We start from the raw sequence: 19,312 nt of genomic DNA on the forward strand, positions 1-19,312 counted from the left end.
AGGGTGATGGGGCTCAGCCCCAGTGGGAGCCTCGGAGGTAGGAACAGAGGTCGGATTCTAGATCTTCTCCATCTATGCCTTTGCACGTGCTGTTCCCTTTACCTGGATGCCGTTCCCTCTGTACTGGTGTGCACAGCCCTGCTTGTCCTTCATGACCCTTTCCAGCCTGATCCTCTGAGCCCCTCCCACTGGGCACAGCCCCCTCAGAGCACCTGGCACAGGGTTTCCTAGAGAACTGTTAATATTTCTGGCTCTTCTGCCTCTGATTGGGCTCCTGGTGGGAAAGTTCTATGTCCTATGTGTCTGGGTCCCAGGGCCCAGCAGGAGGCCACAGGGAAAACTGTGTGAAGGATGGACAGGCCCACTCAGGCTCATGCCTGGACTTGGCCTTGGCTGCCCCACCCCCTACCCCCAGTCTAGGTTCCACTCCAGTTAATGAGTGCTTAGCTTCCTCTCCCAACCCACCCCCCGGCCCCACACAGCTGCCTGTCCCTGTGGGAAGGGACCCACAGGGAATAAAGATGTCTTCATGCACACTCATCATGGGGCATACAGGGGGCATTAGTATCTTGCAATTGATTCCTAACACCCCACCCCCACCCCCCTCCCAGGTCCCTGAAGAAGTCTGGTGACATCTGGCTGGATGCCTACCTCCATCAATGAAGACAGTGCCCAGGCAGGCGGAGAAGGGGTAAGGGCCCAGGGCCCCACCGACAGCAAGCTGGCCCCAGGCAGGATCAGCACCCCTACCCTTCCACCCCCAAGCCTGGGACGCCCTGCCTGCCCTCCTGGTCCAGCTGTCCTCCCCTCAGCCCCATGCCTGTCTGTTCAGCAGCCTTACAGTTGTGACTCTGAGCCCAGAAGGACCGGGGGTAGAGGCAGGGTACATAAAGCCACGTGTGAGCATGGCACGTTTTCCTAGAGCAAGAATTGGGAGGGAACTGTTATTTTTATATAAAAATAAACCCAGATATATTGTGCAGTAGAGTGTTGAATTTGCATGAATTTTGGAGCTGGAGTCTGCCTCAGGCTTCCCAGAGGTATTCAGGCCCTTGGGCCATCGGCGTGTAGGGGGGTGGGGATGGAGCATAAGGAGCTCCCCTCGGTTCTGGGTGCTCTGGGTTGGGGAGCCGGCATCTGCCCAGCCTCGGATCCACCTGCCGGCCTGGTCCCTTCCTGTTCATCCACTTACCACCGAACTGGAGTGGGTCCTGCTGGGCTTCACCTTACTTTACCCCTCTGCATGATGGGACAGGGGCTGGTCCAGCAGGCGAGGGCCCAGGGTTGAGGGCCTCCAGAGCACAGGACAGGGAAACCAGGGTGTCCAGTGGGCCACTACCAATCTCAGTACCATACTTGGCATCCCATGGGTGGTGGCAGTGCAGCCTCACTGCTCCCAGTGGCCCAGAGGAGGCAGCACCAATCTCCCCCAGGCCCACTGCTGCAGCAAATAAGCTGGACCCCCAAGGCATGACACTCCCAGCCATGAGCCCTCAGTTTGGGGACTTGCCCCAACTGATTGGCATCCTTGGGCAGAGCACTGCCCTTCACCAGGCCTCAGGCTCCTCATCTGGACAACGGGTGCTGCTGGACTGTGCCTGTAGGTTTTTGTGTTCTTTCTGTTTTTGTTTTTTGTCAGTTGGCCAGTAGGGGCATGCCTGTGGGTTTTTGGACAGTACTAGGTAGGGTTTTGACTTGCCTCTTGGGGCGTCCTGAAGGTGTTCCCTCTGCAGGGAGTCCCCCTTTCTGTCGCCAGTTGTCCAAATGCTACTGACTCCTGGCACCACGTGGGCATGCCCGAGCCAGGGAGGGCTGCAGATGGCATTCCCTCCGTCCCCTACCTACCTGGCAGGGCTCTGTCCACACCCTGACAGCCAGCCAGCAGAGCTCCTATGGTGGCCCTGATGCGCTTACTGGGGAGATAGGTGTTAACACCACGGGCTCTGGGGTGGGGTGTGCAGCGCGCCTCAGCCCAGCCGGACCGCTGAGCCTGCAGCTCCACCCGGGGGCGCCCGGAGTCTCTGCCGCGTTGTGGGGCGGGCTGTGCTCCATGCTGCCCCTGGTGGTGATGGAGGGGAGTGCGCCCCCGTCTGCAAATCGGAAGTCACAGGGTAACTTGTTCATAAGGCCCTTGGGGGAGACTCCCACCCTCAGTAGCCACTCCAGGCCTTTCTCTGTTGCCTGGAATCCATCACTGGTGGGTCACCTTTGCTCTTGTCCCACTGCGTCCACCATGCTAGAGCCCCTGGGAACAGGTCACCCCCCATGCCTAAGCTGAGCTCCCCTTTCCTGTCTGTAGGTTATTCAGTCACAGAACAGATGGGGAACATGGGCCAGGTTTGTAAAAGAAAAGAGGGAAGGGTCTTGGTGGAGCTTCTAAGAAACCCTGCATCCCTTTTCTTATCGTCTGCATAGAGTCCTGGGCCCAGAGAAAGAGCAAGACCAGTGAGGGAAGCCAGGACGTTTTATTTGCTCCTTCAGCCACCCAACATCAGCCGTTGGGGAGGAGATTCACAAGAACTAACCCCTGCCTGTCATGTTGGGAGTGGCCAGTCGGGGGAGGGGAGGAGGACAAACTCCCGTGTGACACACCTCCCCCACACCCTGTCCCAGAACACCTCGCCACCATCTGGCCTTGGCCCTTCAAGCTTACAATTCCTGTCACTGATTCTCTTGGATACTTCCTCTTGAACCAGCTGGCTTGGAAGAAAGACCTAACTGCCTTCAAAATCCAAAGGGATGGGTTCATAACAGTGAAGGACAACAGACAGGATTGTGGTGTCCTGGCATGCTGGCTGGCCACTTGTCCTATTTATGCACGAAGCCAGTCTGGTTAGAGACATAGAATCCAGGCAAAAGCACTGGCAAAAGCTTTGGACCCGGGGCCAGCCTTCCCGGTGCTCCACTGACATAAACAGCTTCCCTTTTCCACCTCAGACATTAGACAGGGGCTGGTTGAGGGGCTGTGTCCTGTCCAGAGGGGCACCTCTCCAGGGATGTGCAGCTGGGCACCCAGGGAGTCTTGGCGGGCCTGAGGCACTGTGTCGCATGGGTGGTGGTGGCCAGCTGCTTCCGATGGCGGCCCAAGCCTGGCCCAGTGGCCACCACCTCTGCCCTAACCCCTCCTTGCCAAAGGCCTTCTCTCCCTTCCCAGCAGGTCCAGAAGACTTCTGAGTGTCCACCTGGACACCCAGGGAACTTGCCAGGTGGTGACCACCCTGGTGCTCCAGCTCCACACACAGCCCAGGCTGCTCTGCCAGCCCCTTCTCTGGGCCTGGCGCCCTGTGCATGTCCACACCACCCACAAAGCTGATGTTATCCTTTTATCTTGGCAGCCAGCACTTAGGGTGAGCAGCTCTTATCTCCTCCGCAGGGACTAACCGCCCTCCACCGCCTCCATCCCCTTTGGCCAGCCACTGGGCCTCCTGGGAGCAGTCTGACATTTGATACGATGGGGGCGGGGGTGACTTGGTCTGGGAAACAGCGCTTCCTGTGCAGGAAGAAATGACCAGGGAGACTGTTGGGTTAGGAGCAGAATTCCACTGCTTGCCCTAATTTAGCTATTGTCACAGTGTGGCCTGGGGCCAGTCCTTCCTCTCTCCGTCTCAGCCTCCTCACCTGTGAAAGGAGGTGTCAGGCTTATGTAATCTCGGAGCCTTGAATGTGAAGGTGTTACTTTAGCAGGGGATAGAGAAGGCCATACTTCTGGGGGTGTTTGGCAGGAGACTCAGCCATACTGGGACAGGAAGGTGCCGTTAGGCAGAGAGCAAGTATGGGTGTCCCACCTTCTTGACCCAAGGGTAGGACTTAGGGGCAAGGCAGGGGCTGAGGAGAAGTCACAGAGAAGATCCAAGTGCCCATGGATCTGGGCCAATAATTTCCTAGTGCCCTCATAGCTGCAGCATTTGCCCAGGCTTCAGACCTCCCTCCCCGGGGTCCCTGGTTGTCATGGATGATGGGCCCTGGGTTTCCAGCTGGAAGGGGGGAGGTTGGCGGCCATCCCTGCCCTGTACCACCCTGGGAGTTGGGGGTGCCAGGTCTAGCCCAGGTAGTAGGCAGAACACGGGCACAGGTAAGGATGGAAAGCTGCTCTCCAAGGTCTTCCAGCCTCCACCAAGTCTACCAGGAAGGCAAGGCCAAGGGCTCTCAGGTGTTGAGAGATGACAGCCCTCTTGGAACCCCCTAGCCCAGTCCCTTCACTGTACAAATGGGAAGACCATGGCCCAGAGGGTGGGGGGAGCAAAGCGCTCACCCAGGGCCACTCTGAGTCTGTGGTGGGTCTCTGCCTCCTGGCTCAGGGCTTCCTCTGCAATCCCAGGCCCTACTCCAGACATCCTGCGGCCACTGGGAATCACACACCCCCCTGCCCTGACGCTGGCTGTCCCTTCCTGGCTAGGCTGACATCAGGCAAAGCTGAGGTTGGGGCAGTGAGATGGGGGCTAAGGTCTACTCTGGAGCCTTCCCCAGCCCTGCCAGGAGGAGCCGCAAGGCCAGTTGGGGAGCCCCTGACATGCTGGCTACCCTGCCCCTCTTGGCTCTCCCCAGCACACCCAGCTTGCCAGCTGAGCCAGCTGAGGGATGATCAGAGCATTGCGGGGCCAGCGGGAGGCAAATTGTACCAGTGTCCCAGCACTTTCCCTCAGGCTCTTCCCAGGCTCTGGGGTCTCTGTGCCATTGCATGTGCACCTGTGACCACAGGCTGCAATGATATCACCTCCCCCAGGCTGTGGGGACTAAGTGAGCCACAGCATGGGCACAGGGGTTGCAAGATGGAAGAAAGATCTCCAGGGTCTTCCTTCTAAAGAGTGGGATTCTACTTGCCCCTGGTGCTCTGTGGGAGGACAGCGGGTACACTCGGGGTGATGGGGGGTGAGGATGTCAGGAAGGTGGCCTCTGCAAGCCCTTCCTTGCCACCCTCCAGAGGCATTTCGGAATTGGGTTGGGATCAGCTGCTGAAAGAGTTCTCAGGAGGAGTGAGGCAGCCCCATGTTTTTGGATCATTGGCCCAAAGTGCACTTCAGAGGGGATGAGGGTAGGATGATGACGGGGGCCAGGAGAGGACACAGGGGTGCCCAGGCCCTGAGGGGAGGGCCTCCCCACCCCCACCCCCACCCCCAATACCATGCCTGTTATTAGCCCGCAGGAAACACACTAGCCATAGATCTTACCGAGCAACAAAGAAGTGAGAATAAAATTACTTCTTTTATTTCCAAAAAAATGTAGGGGTGGGGAAATAACACGATAAAAATTAAAGTCAGTCTTCTATGGATTCATCCTGACTCTGGGGGAGCATACAGTAGCTGGCTAGGCCCAGGTGCCCCTGTTGCCATGGCAACTCGGAAGCCTGTCAATGTCGGATGCTGGTTCCTCCTGGCTGGCCAGGGCTGGGGGGACTGGGAGCCCTCCCCAAAGGCCCCTACTCTGAGTCGGATATGCCTCGCCCCTCCCCGAAGCTAAACATTGGTTAGTGGGTTAGATTTCGGAATGCAGCAGCTGTGGGTCCCTCTGGGTAGCGGCAGCCTCCCCCCTCCCCCCTCGCTCATCCCTTCAGCCACCCTCACCCCCAGCCCTGACCTCCTCCTCTTCCCAGCTCCCACTTTGCCCTGGCACCCCAGAGTTGCCTCCTCCCGACTGTAGCATGGTGAATAAATCTGGCTCAGCCCACGGGGGCTTGGGGGGGCTGGCATGGGGCATGTGGTAAGGCAGATTGTCAAGGCCCAGCCCCGCTGCCACCCTCCTATAAGAATGTATTCTGTAGCAAAAGGTTAAAAAACAGTACGAGTAAAGACTGGAGAGGGAGCCGGGGATGGTGCGATGGAGCTGTCTACACTGGCAGCCCCAGTATGGGCAAGGGCTGCAGCAAGACCTCCCTGGCTCGGGTGCCTGCCTGCAGCCTGCAACACCCATGGCCTCTTGAGCCAAGAGGCCAGGGACTGGCTGGCCCTGCCCAGCAAGTAACGGAGCATTTTGGAGAAGGGTCCAGAACCTTCAATCTTCCAACTAGGACAAACATCTGAATAAGGCAGGGGATGGAGCTGAGCCTCCACGCCACCCAGCCCCTCCCCCAACCTGGCCTCTGCTGAGCCCACCCAAAGTACTCCCTCTTTGGCCCCAAGACCACAGGCTCTGGCTCTGAGACCTCCAGTTGCAGGGAGGGGGGCAGAGGAGGACACTCCCTGGGCTCCAAGGTCTCAGCTGTCTGTGCTGTGGGCCCAGGGCCCAGGACATCTAAACGGAGGCCCCAGGTACTGATCCCAGCCATGGAAAAGAGACCCAGAGCACAAGGCACCCCACCCTACACAGGGCAGGCCACTGGCGGCGTGGAGCCAGGCCCGGAGGGTCAGGAGGCTTGCCTGACTAGGACCCTGCCCCATGGACCCCAAGAGTGTCTGAGGGACAAAGGGGGGAGTGTGAGGCCTAGTGGCCAGGCCACAAAGAGGGGAGTCTCAGGCCAGACCCGTGGACCTCTGGTCTCAGATCGCTAGGGGTCGAGAGTGGAGGTGGGGACAGAGCCACTGCCTGCGGCCACCTCTCTCTGCTCCTTGGGAAGCGGTGGGGAGAGACCTGGGGCTGACAGAAGGCAGGCCCAGGAGGACACAGTGCTGGGGGGAGAAGTGAAGGCTAAAAGGAGAGGAGAGAGAAAGACCAAACCTGGGGTCCATGAGCCGGCGTGTGCCCCCGCCTCTCAGGTACCCCCCCAAACAAAAGCCCACCCTCCCCTCTGGCTACCATCCCCACCTGTGCCCCTAGCCCACGGGTGCCCCAAGGGCGGAGGCTTCATTTGTGGAGGTAGGCGTCCAGCCACAGCTCCCCAGAGTTCTTCAAGGACCTGCCGGGAGAAGGGTAGAGACCAGTGGTCAGGGACCCGGCTGGGACAGGGCAACAGGGCCCTGAGGAGCGAGCAGGAGAGGGAGGCCATGATTGGGGTGGCAGGTGCTCCTCTCACCCCTCAACCAGGGCTTGCCACTGCCACGGGGCCAGCAGGGCTGCTAGCACAGAGCTCCCCAGGGAAGCCCTAGTGGAAGGACAAAGGGAAGGTCCTCTTCCAGCCCAGGGCAAGCCAGGCGATTCCTGACATAGGTTTAGGAATAAGGGAGGTGCCCTGCTGGGGGGAACCCCCTCTGTCTCCACCATGGGTGATGTCAGCTGTGTGCTTCTCAATCCCCTTGGCCCTCACCCCAGCCCCTCTCTGCACCCTACCTGATGATGTCCCGCAGGGCCCTCAGCAGTGGCTTCTCCTGGTACTCGATGCCGTGCTTGGCGCACAGAGACTTCACCAGCGGGGCAACCTTGTGCAAGTTGTGCCGGGGCATGGTGGGGAAGAGGCTGGGGAGAGCACAGGGTGGGCAGAGGTGAGGATGCCCAGGGGGCCGGGCTGCTCCCTGCCTCTTCCCGTGGCCCAGCGAGACCCTATTCACAGCCAGGACAAGGCTGGGGGCGGGTGTTTGTGCCCACCGGGGCCACCTGGGTCATGCAGCTGGCACTTGTGGAGGGGAGGGTGGGCCATTTGTGAGCAGGGGGCATCTGTGCTCTAGGGAGCTGGAAAGAATTGGGGGGGCTAGAGACAAAGAGTCACGTTTTTTAAAAAAGGAAATGAAAGACATAGACAGGGAATAAGAGGAGGAAATAGGTGGGGATGAGAGGAACAGTGGCAGGTGAGACAGGGACAAGGGGCAGCAGGGACAGTCCCTCAGCCACCCGTGTTCCAGGCACACTATCTAGCCAGGCCTCAGCTTCCCTGTCAATAGGAAGGGATCAGTAATCCCTGTTCCGCTGGCCTCACAGGATAGGAGATGCCCAGACAAGCTCTGGCCACCCAGGAAGGAGCAGGGTTATCACTGTGACCACGTGGCTCAGGGCCAGGCACACGGGATCCTTGGGAGATGCATGTGGGAGCTCCTCTCCTGACAGTGGGTGGCTGTGGAGCCATGCTCTAAGATCAGGCAGGGACCTTGTCAGGGGGAGAGAGGTGGCCCCACATGCCCAGAGGGGGCTGGCGGCCACTGCCCTCCCAGTTCGTCTCCCCGGCCCACACTCACTGGTGCTCGATCTGGAAGTTGAGGTGTCCACTGAACCAGTCGTTGAAGAAGGATTGCTTCACGTTGCAGGTGGCTGCCAGCTGTGCAGGGGGACAGGGATGAGTGACCAGGGGGAAGGAAGACCCAAGGCCTCGCCTCATTCCCATGAGGCCCAGCCTTGCCCAGGGTCTCCCGGCCACCCCTCCGTATCATACCGTCCTGCTTGGGGGCCTTAGGCCAAGCGGACTCCCACCTGTCCCTCTTTCTGTCTTGCTTAACCCTGAGGCTACCAGCAGAAGGACACAGCAGCCCCAAGGAAGCCCAGCGTGGGTGAGGACAAGGACACGGGCTCCGGCTCTGCCTTCCCTCACCTGGCTGCTGAACCAGTCACGGTAGGGCTCGCGGTCGATCTCCATGACGATGTGATTCATCTGCGTGACCCACACAAACCAGTGGCTCTCCACGAACCTGGAAGAGGGCACAGCTCAGTGCTGCAGCCTCCGGGGGCTCTCCAGGGGTCCCGGCCACAGTGGGAACAGACCCCAACCAGCCCAGGGCAGGTGCGGGGGCAAAGCTGCAGCTCCTGCTACGATGCCGGGACAGGAGGTCCCCAGGCAAAGTGGGGGCATCTGGGTCGTTCCTCACAGGGCTCAGGTCAAAGCCCCATCAAGGCCAGTGCTCTCAAGGGCCCAGGGATTACCCAGCAAGGCTCAGGCACCTGATGAAGTTGAGGAAAAGGAGGGCTCCCAGCACGCCATAGAAAGGGATGTAGGTGATGAAGAAACGGGTGTAGTAGCTGATGGCCCAGGCCAGGTCCTGCAGGGAGACAAGATGAGATGTGGCCTGCCTGACCCCAAGTGTGCACACACTCCTCACACTCACCGTGAGGCAAAGGTGTCCCAAAGAAACCCCAGCGGATCTCTAGGAAGTTGGGTATCGGCCCACTGAGAGGCGACGCCTCCCTGCACTCTGCCTGCTTGCAAGGGGTGTGCGAGACTGCACTGTTCTACAGAAATGCTGTGTGTTTAGCAGCAGGCAGCAGACAGCTCCTCAGGCAAGAAACAGGGACAGGCGACAGGGGACATCGGCAAGGGGCAGCTGTGGGGCGGGGCTGGAAGTCAGCAGCCTTGCATGGGTCCAGGGATTCCGAAGGCGCATACATCATCTGCACACACTCTCCAGCACCCGGCCAGATCGCCAACTGTCCTTCAGCCCTGTCCCTGCTCACCAGCACCCGGGGTCTCCAGCATGACAGCACGGGAGGGCAAAGGCCAGCAGACACTGTCTGCTCCCTACCTCAGGGCCCTCCTGCAACCTCAGACACACCGGCCCCATCCCACGCCTGATTCGCCTCCTGTTCCCTCTCCACTCAGCCCTCCCTACGCCCCTCGCTGGGGCGGTCACAGCGTCCTGAGCGTGGATGTTCTCTCATTTGCTGGGCAAGCGCCTCTGTGAGAGACCACGCTGCTCAGCATTCCGCCACAGGCTCCAGGCTTCCTAGTGGCCTCCTGCTTGTCCTCGTGCACCCACGGCCACCAGAGTGGCCTTTGCCCGCTCTGAGCAGATCCCTTCTCTCCCCTCTGCAGCCCTTATCCCACCCAGTCGCCCAGAGCTCTGCAGGGTTGGGAGCCACTCTTCCCTCAGCCACCCTGATCCAGCTCATTCCCACCTCAGGGCTTGTGCCCTGACTGCCCTCTGCCAGGAATGCTCACACCCAGCTGTGATTCTACACAGATGACACATTCCATATGCTCCAGTACAAATGCTCGAGGCGGGGGGCAGCCAAGGCTGAGGAGACCGGCCAAGGCCAGGTCACAGCCAGCTAAGGGGACTGCCCTCTCTCTCCAGGGCAGTGGAGCTTCAAAGGACAGCAGAACATGTGTGTCTTAAAATAGATCCCTACGAAGTGGAGATGAAGAGGTTATTTCAGGAGCTGAGACATGAATAGACGGAGGCCTGCACCAGGACCCACAGTGCTGAGGAGGTGGTGGGTTCCAGAACTAAGCAAGAAGCAAAGACAGCTGCATTTGGTGGCCTCCTGGTTGGGAGGAATGTAGGCTGGTCCCTGGAATGATCGGGAGTCAGGGTGCCATCAGCTGAACAGGAAAGGAGATGGGAGCAGCTTGGGGGGCGGGTAGGGAAGGGAGAGCCCGAGGGCAAGACCTCAAGATCCCAGAGGGTGGTCTTTAAAGGGGCGAGGGAGGCAGGTATCACAGGTCTGCTCCTCCTCTTCGTCACATGAGATTTAGTTTCTGTGTGTGAGCGCCACGCACATACACATATGTCCATATACACATGAAGAAAATGGGGTGTGTGCCTATGGATTTATTTTGGGGTACAGAGTGACGCTCGTCCACAGGACCACTGGTGTCAGGGGTAGGGGGTGAAGGACAGGGAGGCACAGTCATGGGTGGGGTTAGAGCCGACACGAAGAACAAGAGAGAATGGTCGGTGGCGTCAGATACAACAAAACTCCAGGAAGGTGAGACCCGGAAGCCAACTCCAAGAGGTGGCCACTGGTAACTTTGCCAGGGCAGTGAAACCCCCCTCGGAAGCCTTCTTCAAAGCTTTGTGAACCTCCTTCCTCTAGCCCAGGGTTCCCAGCCTCCATGCTACTGGCATCTGGGCCTGGATGATTCTTCATGGTGGGGGTTGTCCTGTGTGATGGGATGTTAGCACCATCCCTGGCCAGATGCCCACTAGATGCCCATAGCACCCTCCCACCCCCAAGTGACAATCAGAAATGTCTCCAGATATTGCCAAAGGGTCGAACAGAACCGCCCTGCTGAGAACCACAGCCCCAGGTCACAGCTGCACTTTGGGCCCTGAGAGACCTGAGGTCTCTAACCAATGTCCCTTTCAGGGAAATGTTCCTTTTAGAAACACAGTGTGATTTCCTTTTGAGGTCTTCCTATTTAATGCTTTGCTCCTTAGGGAACAAGTAGAGTAATAAATAAATAAGCAAAAATTTAAATCATATATTTACATCAAGTCATCTGCTATAAAAGCTGATTAAAACACCCCCAGCAGCATTGCCTGCCCAGCACAGCAGGGCTCATGTTCCTTTTGAGCTGTGACTCTTCTGGGGACCCAGGTGAGCCCCAGTGGAAACAGCAGTCATGGTAGGGATAGGAAATCTGGGTTCAAATTCCACCACTTAGCTGATCCAGAAACTTAGGGTCAGTCCCTCCAGCCCTCACCAGCCTGCCAGTAAAACACAGTTAAACGACATAAGGTAGGTGGCAGTGCCTCATTGTTCCTGGAACACAGTAAAAACTGACAACACTCTCACTTTCCAGAAAATAGCATGTCCTAAAAGCAAGTTCAGACAAGTCCAAGTCTAGCCTCTTCCCCAACTCCCCACCCCTATCGGCTCCTCGAGTCCCAGTCTGGGCCCTCTTAGCAGAATCGCCAGCCACAGCCCCTTTGCCCATAATTTCAATGAGAGAATGTAAGACAAAGTACTTTGAAGCCCTTAAAATGTTCTACAAATATAAGGTATTGTTATTCGAAAAAGAGAGAGGTGGCTGGGGTGTGGGGGTGAGTGCAGGCTGTGGCATCAGGAGGCCACCCCCCAGGCAAGTCTCATCTCTCAAGGGTCTCAATACCTTTATGTATGAAACTGGGTTAAAAAAAAAAAAAAAGACCAGTGATACCTCCTAAGTGACTGTGCATTCCTCTGTTCCCTCCCAACGGCAGGGGCCATGTCTCTGTCACAGTGAACTCCATCCTGCCTCTGGTGACTGCTCCACAAAGGTTGTTGTGTCACAGGCACACTGCTGTCTTATACAAAATCAGCACTGCACGTCTGTACCAGGGAGGCCTGCCTTACCCACCACGCTGTCCAGTAGCCTCCCCAGGGCCCCTTTCTTTCTCTTTGGAAGCAAAACCAGGGGGCTCCTCTAAGCCTGTTGTTTGAGGTTGAATTGTGTCCCTCCACAATTGATATTGAAGTTCTAATCCCGAGTACCTCAGAATGTACCCTCATTTGGAGATAGGGTCATTGCAGACGTAACTAGTTAAGATGGGATCATTGGAGTGTCCCTATAAAAAAGGGTAGATTGGGACACAGATACAGATATGCATACAGGGAAGACAAGGTAAGGGAGACAGGGAAAGACGACCCTCTACCAACCAAGGAGAGAGGCCTGGAACAGAGCCTTCCCTCAGAAGAAACCAACCCTGCTGACACCTCCATTTCAGACTTCCAACCCCCAGAACTGTGAGACAGTCCATTTCTGTGCTTTCAGCCACCCGGTTTGTGGTGCTTTTTATGCAGCCTTAACAAACGAGCACACCTGTCTTCTCAGCCAATGCCCAGAGGCTCCCCATTTTCCAGCCAGAGTATAGGGTGACCTGGTTCACAGGGCCTCGGGGCTGCAGGGGACATGGGATGGCAGTGGCTGAGGCAGAGCCTCAGTTGAGTGGGCTGCATCTGCCTCTCATCACATGGCCTTCGAACATTCCCAGAGCATTTTGCAAGGGCAGTGGCTGCCCCAGTAGACCCCCCGTGTGTGTGTGTGTGTGTGCTGGAGGAGTTTTAGGACTGGCGTGCTGTGGCCTTCCTGGCTCCTGGTAGCCCCAGAGGGAGTCCCTTCCTGACAAGGCAGCTACCCCCAGGGAGGAGAACCTGGGACCCGTTAAGCCCCACAGGGGCACAGTACAGACCCCTGGGTCCACCCTCCTCCCCATCACCCAAGCCAGCTCTGCCCTTGACTCACCACCCAGTCTTTGCGAACGATCATGGTCATGATGATCTGATACTGGAAATACATGGGAATGAGCAACGGTGGCCCAACTGCAGGAGAGAGAGCAGAGGTGCGTGAGGCATCCTGTCTAGTCCTGTCAGAGCCCGCCAATCAGGAGCAGCCAGGCCCCAACCCTGAACGCAATGGCCAGCTCTGCTGCACGTGGGCAGAGGCCGCCAGGGGCCCCTGTGCCCTAGGAGGGGGCTGGGATCCCACGAGGACAGTGCACAGACAGCCCAGGGACCCTCTGAGCCTCTATGTCCCTGCCTGTAGCATGGGCCAAGAAGGGTCTGCACGGGATGGCTGCTGCGGCCCCTCCCTCTCTGAGAGGAACAGCTCTGGGTTTGAAAGGCTGTCAGGTGGGAGCAGGTGAGAGGAGGGTCTAGGGCACAGAGCACTCACTCAGGAAGAAGTACTCGTGCTGGCGGTTGTAGGGCAGGTATTTCAGCTTCTTCTTGCCGTACTGAGGAGAGAGGAGAGGGAGAGAGCATGAGCGCCCAGCAGCCTCCCACGCCCTCCCCTACCGGGCTCTGCAGCTCCTGTCCCGACCCCCTGCTCAGGGCGGGCCTCCATCCCTTTCCTGTCAATCTGCACCCTGGGCCCACTGAGCCTGGGGCCGAGGCTTCCTCAGCCCTCGCTGAATGTGTCAACCCCCCGCAAGTACGCAAGGCTGGCACTTCTGAAGCTGAGGCTCAGAGTTGTCATTGCCCAAGGCCACATGAGAAGTGGGTGCAGCTGGGATGCAAAAAACTCCACTGGGGCACAAGCATCCAGAAGGAACTCCTGGGCCAGTCTCCACCCCCTTGGGAGTGAGAAAAGTTCCCGGGTCACCATGGGGAGCTCCCCGCAGTCCACAGCAGCTGGGAGAACCCAGGTAAGGGCCCAGGAATTGTTAACAGTCATCAGGCCAGAGCATCTGCCTCTCCAAAGCCTCCTTGTAATTTCCGAAAACTAATCATTCTTCCCCAGGAGGCCCCTTTACACTTGAGGACACTGGCAGAAAAGAGGAGGCCAGAGCATGGACTCCTCGAGCCACACCTGGTTACCCGAGATCTCACGTAGGGCACCGGTCCCCACCCCCATCAGAGCCTGCATCCCTGGATGGCCTAATACCCAGAGGCTCCGACTGAGGAAGGTCGAGCTGGGGCCTGAGCATCCTCATTGTCCAACACCATTCATGCCTCTCAGCATGAGCCCAGTGCGGGAGTCACAGCCCCAGAGGATCCCTGGAGCCCTTCAGTGCCATGGTCCAGCCCCTGGGGACCAGCCCACCCTGCCCCTCGGGGACCGAGTCCACAGGCTGAGTGGCATCGGCTTGCATTGCTGGGGGGGACGTGTGGGGACCCGGGCTTGACTTGAGCCAAATGACTTGACTTTGATTAGACCTTGCTTCCCACCAGTGCCGAGACCCTGTGCCAATCACTTGCCCTCTCTAAGCCAAAGAGAACATGAGCATAAATGACAGGAGCCGACCCCAGCACGCTGCCCCTCACCCACCCGTCCCTCATCCAAAGGCCAGAGCCGCCCTCCACCAATGGTGCCCACTCCTGCTTATTGCAGTCGGGAGATCAAAGTGAGCTACAGATGGAAGAAACCTAGATGTCATCAAGGCCAGTGTGACTACCAAAATCACAGGGAGAGTCCCTGGACCCCAAAAGGAAGAGGCCGCGGGTGGAACAAAGTCTAGCCTGTCCCCAGGGCTTGCACATTGGTGCCAGCGGCCATGGTCAGGGCACACCCAGCCAAAGTACACCAGAAACGACCCCTTTGTTCCTTTTGTGTGGTCTCCTGTGCCTTGGCAAGAGTCTCACTCATTCCCAGAAAGTATGTCCATTTGCACAAAGGCTGTCATTAAGGCCAGGGCTGAGGCTGGCCTTGGAGAAGTCCCAGCTGAGGAGGCCTCGGAGGGAGCCTCGGACGATTTCCCAGTGGAGGGAGGGGCCGGAGGTGCAGTAGGGAGGATGTCCCCCGAGGTGGCCTTGTCAGGCGAGTGTAGCAGCCCAGGGTTCCAGGGAGCCTGTGGCTCTAACCTCCTCCCAGAAGCCGGGAAACAGGCCCACAGGCCCAGCCTCAGTCCACAGGCTTCTCCTGCCCTGGCCAGGAGCCCTCCCCACGACATCTGTGCCCCACAAGTCGTCCTATTCCTCTCAGGCTGGTCCGGCTCTACTGGAGGAGTGACACAAAGGGCCACCCAGGCAGGTCAGCAGAGGCCAGAGGGTTCCCACAGAGGGACTCAGGGCTGGCCAAACCTGCTGCGGAGGCGGGGGCACCTGAGGAGTTTGTTGGAAGCTGCGTCTGCATAACAAGCACACTGTGCTCATTGGTTTATGATGACCTCCGGGGAGATGACAGAGATTACAGGGCTGCCCCCAGCTCTCCCCAACTGGTGAGCACTGCCGGCTCCAACACGTGGCTGTTCAGTGCCCTGACTGACCTGCGGGAGCTGGGGGCCCTGGCTGGCAGGGGACTTTGGGATCAGCCTCTGCAGATTCGGAAACAATCCCTTATTTGAGCAAATTGTTTCACCTCCCCGGGCTTTGGGTTCTTTGTTACAAAATGGAGGTATGACTTCATAGGGTCAGTGAGGGACCAGCGTTGAAATGGATATAAAAGCACTTTGGGACGGTGAATAAGACATCAGTCACAGTCACACTGCGTGTGCTCTGTGGGGGGAGGGGTGCCTCACAAACATGCCACTGCGTCTGTTCCCCTCAGTGGCCTCAGCCAGGGCAGCTACAAGGCGGTCTGTCAGGGATGGCTGACCCACAGCATGCTCCTCCAAAAACTGGAAAGCACAACGGTGGGTCTGGTGGCTAACACTCTGCCCCGTGGCTAACACTCTGGCTCGTTTTTCAATGCTCAGGTCTTCGCCAGCACCTTGCTGTATAAGTCACAGGAGCGCGGAAGGGTTAGGAGGGGCATTTCAGAATGAACCAAGCTAGGAGGATGAGCGCCTGGGTTTTTAATTTCTCAGAAAGCTGGAGTTAGCCAACAGACACGTTTCCCAAGTGCCTGCCAGGTGGTGGCCCACAGGGTCCCCAGGACACAGAAGCCCTGGCTTGGAGCCAGACAGTTTGGGTTTGGATGGTGGTGCTGCCTTGGCCCAGCTGTAACCCTGAGCCAGTCTTTTCGTCTCTCTCGGCCTTGTTGTAAAAGGGGTGGGTGACGGCTCCGGCCTCACGGGTTAAGCGGAGTAGGTGATGTTACGCATGCATGGTGCCCCTTGCAGAGAACTTTCCTCCCGGGGACTGCAGGGCCATCAGAGGGGAGAGGCAGGCAAGGGCTGCGGGCAAGGGCACGGGTGGCTTGTTGCGGCCAGACCCCAAGAAGCAGATGTCAGCACACACAGGGCTCGCCTTGAACAGGGGCGGTGCATTCCTGAGCCAAGGCTGATAGCCAGGGACACAGGCCAGGGGCGGAGGGAAGGGCACTGCCAGCCCTGGTGGCTCGGCTGACCCTCCTGTGTTCAGCTCTCCACGGACCACAAGGCTGGGCTTGAAGGAGGGCCTGAGGGGGTGCCAGGGGCATGTGGGGGGGACCTTTCAGCTCTGGAACAAAATGTCTGAGGAATGACAAGGGCCTTCCTTGTGTGACCAGGGTTGGGGGAGGGAAACTGTCACAAAGCCCAGTTGCTGCCTCTGGGAACCTGCAAACTAACAACACAGAGAGGAATGAGGAACGTGGCCACCCCAGGCATGAGCAGCATGGCAAGATGCAGTCAAGGTCCCTGAGAGGAGGCCTGGCTTGTCTGGAGGGCAGACTGATTGCTGTGGCCTGTTCACAAAGGTCCGCCTGAAGTGGGACGCCTGGAGTGAAGCAGGGACAGATTCCCAGATGGGAAGAGGAGGAGGATCCCAGGAGGAGACACGGAAACACTCACGGTTTCTGAGAGCCACTATCTGGGCCATTACAGGGATCGTGGCCTCACCCTTCCCTTCAACAATATGGAAAAAAGAAAAAAAGGGGCTGGCCCGGTGGCGCACTGCTACAGTGCGCCGCTTGGGAGCGCAGCAGTGCTCCCGCCGAGGGTTCGGATCCCACATACAGACCGACCGCTCACTGGCTGAGCGAGGTGCGGACGCAACACCGAGGGTTGCGATACCGTTGCCAGTCCCGGTCCAGTACGGGCGCGACACTGAGGGTTGCAATCCGTTGCCGGTCATGAAAAAAGACAAAAAGGAAAAAAAAAAAAAAAGAAAAAAGAAAAAAAGAACTAAACAAGACTGCTGCTGTTATCATTGCTGCTTAATTCGGCTCTGAAAGTGCCAGTCAATGTAATAAAATCCAAACCAGAAATAACAAAGTGGCACTATTAGAAAGAAAGAGACTATTTGTCCAGTTGGATTTAGTAAGAAAGAGAGAGACTACATTTTCATTATTTTCAAGGGTATGATTGTCTACCCGGGAAACTCAAAAGAACCAACTGAAAAACATCTAGAATCATGAAGAGATGGGTGAACATAGCTGGACACTATACACCTAGCCAAGTATCAACTGCTTCCCTGAACACTGGAGAAACCTCGACCATAAGGATAAAAACCTCAAACATATAAGGGTTAAATTTAAAAAGAAACATCCGCAAGACATATAAAGAAAAGTATAAAACTGTGTCGAGAGAGATAAAAGGAGTCTTGAGTTAATAGGAAAGATGCCTTATAATTTCTGGATGAATGGAACGATGTAAATTCTTTCAAGAAGGGGAAAGTCACCCAGTGCCAAGGACAGATCAGTGTGATGCCCAAGTCACCCAGACAGCACCCCGGGAGAGGGCAGCCCAGACTCGGGGCCCAGCAGAGCTCACCCCATCACACAGAGGGGCAATGTGACCCCCTGGGGTTCTAGGAAACGGTCTGATTCTGGAGAAACGTGAGGGTAGGACACCATCTTACCCAAATCCCATTTGGCAGAAGCTAAATATTCAGATGTGAAACCATAAAAAAATAGGAAAATAATATGTATGAAGAACCTTCTAAGCATGAAAGAAATGAAAGGCATCTCTACGGGTGAAAGCGAATACATTTCACTACATAAAAAAAAAAAAAAAAAATCTTCCCACAACTCATACTTAAGCGCAAAAGGCAGCAAACTCACTAGGAAAAGGGCTCACTGCCGAGACGCACGGTTGACATTTCCACGCACCGGGCAGCCCTCTGGAGCCGCCTGGCGGAGCTGCTTTGTTTATCTGGACCCGGGGATAGGAGCCCTGGCAGGTGCGCTTGCTCTAGAGGCTGGGATGGTGTCCCTGTTGTGGTGTATGGGACTGGCATGCGACAAATGCCATCGGACCCCCCTGTCACCTCAGCCAAGAGGCCAGAGTTCCTTCCAGGGCACTAGATAGAAGGCCCCATGGGCACCAGGGTATAGTCCAACTAGGAACCAGGAAACAACCTGCCCTTTTCTCTCATGAGTGTCTGGGTATGAGAGAAGGGGATTTCCACAGAATACTGTGATGCTGGCCACGGACTTCCAAATGCTACTGGCAACCAGACAACCAGATCCCCACAACCTCCCACTGCATCCCCTGCCCCAAAGCCAGCGTTCCAGACATATCTCGGTGAGATGTCAGAGGAGGTTTCGAGGTTTCACCAGCAGGGAAGAAAGAAGCCTTCTTGCCAGCATAGCTGGTGGGACGAGATTTTGAGAAAGGGAAGCCCTTGTCTTCCCTTATCAGAAGGAGGCCCAAGTTTATCAGCTGTACGATCTAGACACCTCTAATCAAAGCTAGCAAACTGTTTCCTAGAAAAAGAACGAAAGCATGTACTTTGGCAGACAATGAAATCCCTGCCAGTGCAGAGAGATTAAATGCTTCCAAAGTACAGAATTTCAGCTAATTTCCTGTGAATTGGCTATGTCACAGAAAACCTGCTCAGATACTCTCTCAGGTGAAAATAAAGCAGGAGGAGGTACAAATCAGAACTGGGGGAACAGGCTCTCTCCTCTCCGGGTTCCAAGCTCAGACGCCAACCCCGGTGGGAATACTACTCCATTCATGACACCGCTCCTTGCGGAGGGTAAATCTGCCTCACTAGGTAACACTTACCGAGTTCCTACTCTGCACACCATGATCCTTAAGATCTGCAGTAAAAGCAACAAGAATTTTCTAACCTTTGGTTGACATCATCAATATATTTCCCCAAAGCAAAGCATATGCAAATTATTTTTTGCAAATTAAATCCTAACACAGAGGCTCTACTTTTTAAAAAAAAGTATTAAATGGGGACATTTTAAAAATGCACTGGGGCATGCTTTTATTCAATGGAAATTAAAAATTAGTAACAACAAATTTTCCTGTCTTATTAAACAATGTGGCTTATGTTATAGTACAGAAATACAATAGAATACTGTACAGCCACCGAGAAGGACGGGACAACAGAATACTGGACAGGCACTGAGAAGGACTGGACCAATCTACTTGGCCTCTGGGAAGGGAGTCCACGTTTGGAGAGATGGCAAGTTACAGGGTAGAAAGGATAATTTTTTTTTTAATTTTTGTTTTTAAAGAAACAGATACATGCACATTTATGCACACATAGAAAATACCTGGAA

General features: G+C 56.6%; 1 protein-coding gene across 1 annotated transcript in view; it reads right to left on the reverse strand.

Annotated features, from left to right (window-relative positions):
* Positions 1-5,183: 5,183 nt before the first annotated feature.
* FADS2 (fatty acid desaturase 2) overlaps positions 5,184-19,312 on the reverse strand; it is a 34,211-nt gene continuing 20,082 nt past the window's right edge. The window contains exons 6-12 of the mRNA XM_008589390.1: positions 13,169-13,229; positions 12,740-12,816; positions 8,737-8,834; positions 8,390-8,486; positions 8,040-8,119; positions 7,201-7,326; positions 5,184-6,829 (exon numbers count right to left, since the gene is read on the reverse strand). Coding sequence (XP_008587612.1) covers positions 6,778-6,829; positions 7,201-7,326; positions 8,040-8,119; positions 8,390-8,486; positions 8,737-8,834; positions 12,740-12,816; positions 13,169-13,229 — 591 coding nt within the window. The 3' untranslated portion in view covers positions 5,184-6,777. The remainder of the gene's footprint in view (positions 6,830-7,200; positions 7,327-8,039; positions 8,120-8,389; positions 8,487-8,736; positions 8,835-12,739; positions 12,817-13,168; positions 13,230-19,312) is intronic.

This window comes from Galeopterus variegatus, unplaced genomic scaffold, assembly GCF_000696425.1.
Source record: "Galeopterus variegatus unplaced genomic scaffold, G_variegatus-3.0.2 Scaffold5410, whole genome shotgun sequence".
NCBI classification, from domain to species: Eukaryota; Metazoa; Chordata; class Mammalia; order Dermoptera; family Cynocephalidae; genus Galeopterus; species Galeopterus variegatus.